At 29.8% G+C, this 2,987-nt stretch overlaps 1 protein-coding gene across 1 annotated transcript in view; it reads left to right on the top strand.

Annotated features, from left to right (window-relative positions):
• Positions 1–638: 638 nt before the first annotated feature.
• Positions 639–2,987, top strand: part of LOC107456160 (eukaryotic translation initiation factor 3 subunit b) — a 22,536-nt gene continuing 20,187 nt past the window's right edge. The window contains exons 1-2 of the mRNA XM_016073943.3: positions 639–897; positions 2,468–2,663. Coding sequence (XP_015929429.1) covers positions 756–897; positions 2,468–2,663 — 338 coding nt within the window. The 5' untranslated portion in view covers positions 639–755. The remainder of the gene's footprint in view (positions 898–2,467; positions 2,664–2,987) is intronic.

Genomic DNA, 2,987 nt, shown 5'->3' with positions numbered 1-2,987 from the left:
GTATTTTTCTTTTGCTATTTTTTGCAGAGTTAATAGTTAATAATTACAGTCAGTTAATAATTACAGTTGTCGACAGTCAGTTGTGATTTGTAGCTTTTGTGCAATTTTTTTCGTAGTAAAGGTTTGTAATAAATTCTGCTTATTTTGATTATTTTAATAAAATATAATTTTTATCCTTAGCATGGAATTTTTTACCAAAATTTAAGATTTTTTTTTAACGAAAACTTTGTGCCAAAAAAGAAAAGTAAACATATTTTTAAAAAAAATACAATAATTTTTTTATAATTGGTACACAGCGTTACGAAAAAGTTAGAAGCGGTACACAAAAGTCATAAGTTTGGGAAACACTGCAATAGAGTGTATAGTTTGTCCAAGCTAAAAACTCATCCCATCACAAAGTCTGAAGCCGTCTAGTGTTATGAAAGCAAGGGTGGCGCGTTTTAGGGAGGGTAGCTTTACTCTAGGACTAACACAATAGACTGAAAAAGGAGATTTCCTTTCTCTCGCAGACCCGAGCCGAAACCACTCCAAAAGAGTGACCCCGCAAGCTTAGGTATAAAAATCATTCAGAAATAGTAAGCCGGAAGCTTGAAGTCTTAAAATAATTTTAACTTCTAGCGCCATCTGTACTTAGCCTTGCGTGGTTCACTGAAAACATTTCCTGTTCTCTCGGCTATCCAATTTAAAAGTTCTGAATTTTGTTGGCATCAGCATTTATCACCACGACCACAACGAAAATATACGCATGGAGAGTTATGGCAGCCGACCGCGATTTGCTTAATCCAGAATCTAACCAAAATCATAATACTTATAGCAAAATGAATTTTGATAATCTGGATGAAGAGGAACCAAGTTACAGTGATCCCGAGGATTACGTTGATGATATCTCTGACGAAGGTTATTCGTCTTCTACATTGTTTACACTACCGTGAAAATATTATGATCTCAATTTTAAATGATCTATTTATCTAATAAAATATGTCCATAACATTTTATTTAAGTTTTCTTATTATTCTGATGAAAACTATTCATATCATTAATTTATTTAAATTCAACTTATTTATGTATTTACTTTTTTGTAACATACGGTTTGTTATTATTTTGACAAGTGTACCAGACCTATCATGTTATAAACATACAATCGTTATTAGTATATTGAATCAATTGACCCTTAGTATGCTGGTTTCTATTGCGTTGTGGCATGTTACAAATCTTCACTTCCACTTATTTATTTTAATTAGTTTAACTATTGTCATAATAACTAGTATTTGCTTGCATACTCCGATGCCCTGTCGAATGCAGGGCCATAAACAATTTTTCGATCGAAAAGCTTTATTAGTTAGTATTTTCTTTAAATTGTGAGTATTTTTTTTAATGATTTCCCATTTGTTTTGTTCATTTTATCTATCATTGAAAGTTAACAGTACATTGTTTACCAAACAATAACTGACATAAGTTCAACCTAATATCTTAAAAATATGCTTTTTATAGCCTGATAGCAAACAAATTTTGCAATGTTTCTTTGAACACAAGCTTTAAAATTTACGTTCAAAGAATGCAGAATTGTTTGTGCTGTGTTGTTGCTTACCATCAGTTTTCTGTTGATGTGCTAATAATCAAGAGTACTTGTTAGAATTTAAATGGCTTCCTACCTATGTAAACTTGGCTTTTCATAGGTAAATAGCTTCTTACCTATGAAGCATTTCTTATACTTGAAACATAAATACCTAATGTCTGTTTTTTTTCTTCTTTAATGCAAACCAATTGTTGTAAAAAAGGCTATGATTAGCTATCCTTGATGTGATTCTGGGGTTATTCCAGACTTTCTAAAAACGTCATTTTTTTTGTAAAAAATCACATTAATCTGTAGTCTGTTCAAACTTTCAATACTTACCTGTTTTTTGGGAGATTGTTAAAAATATCATAATTTTATTATTTTGGAAAAGTAAAACGCTGTTTCAATAATTTTATTATTATGGAAAAGTAAAACACTGTTATGATGGAAAAACACATAAACAATGTCTTTCTAGTAGTGTTTCCCTTTCAAAGAAGCCACAAATTTAAGACATTATTGACTCTATTTTCCTTCGGAAAAGATTTTTAAAGAGTCAGTTTTTGCAGTAAAATATTTTATGAAGGATCTATTTTAATGATTAAATATTTAGCAAAGGGTCGGAGCCAAATTTTTCTTCATACGACTCTTCAATAATAAACTTTATGAATAATACACTAACTTTAACATAATATAAATTACTAAATTTTCAGTGGTTATTTAAAATTAATTTTACTCAAGATATAGAATTTTTAAGTATTAATTCCGTTATTTGAATTTCTTAATCAGGTGTAGGGTAACTGTGAAAGGTGTTTTTTATTGCTGGAGAAATTTTACTATTTTTGAATATTGCCTGTTTACTTGTTGTGTTCATGCAACATGTTATTTTATTAAGACTATTACTTTTGTTTTTAGAGTTGCTGGGTGACTTACTTAAAAATAAGCCTAAGGAAACCGATGGTGTTGAATCTGTTATCATTGTTGATGGAGTCCCGAAAGTTGGCCCGGAGAGAGTCGAAAAGCTAAAGAATGTCCTGCATAAATTGTACTCAAATTTTGGAAAAATTGTTACAGTGGATTATCCTTTAGATGAAAATGGTGTCACAAAAGGGTAGATTTCTTGTTTTCTATATAATAGTAATTTTTAAATTACTCTTTGTCATTATTATTATCTTATCTATCTGATCCATAAATGATTGTTACAACTGTGAATGATTACTAATAATGAATTATATAAAATTATTAAAGTAAGTTATGATTATTCTAAATGTAGATAAGGATTCTCATCAGATAACATGTTAGTAATCGTAATGGAAGTTATGAAATGTCCAATCACCAGCTCAGCATTGGCAATCAAATATTTTAGGCTTGCAAACAAGCTTTATCCTCTAAAAAAAGAATTGAGATTTGCTTTTAACTATAGAATGCGCAACTA

This window comes from Parasteatoda tepidariorum, chromosome 10 (genome assembly GCF_043381705.1).
Source record: "Parasteatoda tepidariorum isolate YZ-2023 chromosome 10, CAS_Ptep_4.0, whole genome shotgun sequence".
Classification (NCBI taxonomy): Eukaryota; Metazoa; Arthropoda; class Arachnida; order Araneae; family Theridiidae; genus Parasteatoda; species Parasteatoda tepidariorum.
The sequence above is the reverse complement of the archived record's forward strand: the minus strand, read 5'-3'. Positions and strand labels throughout refer to the sequence as shown.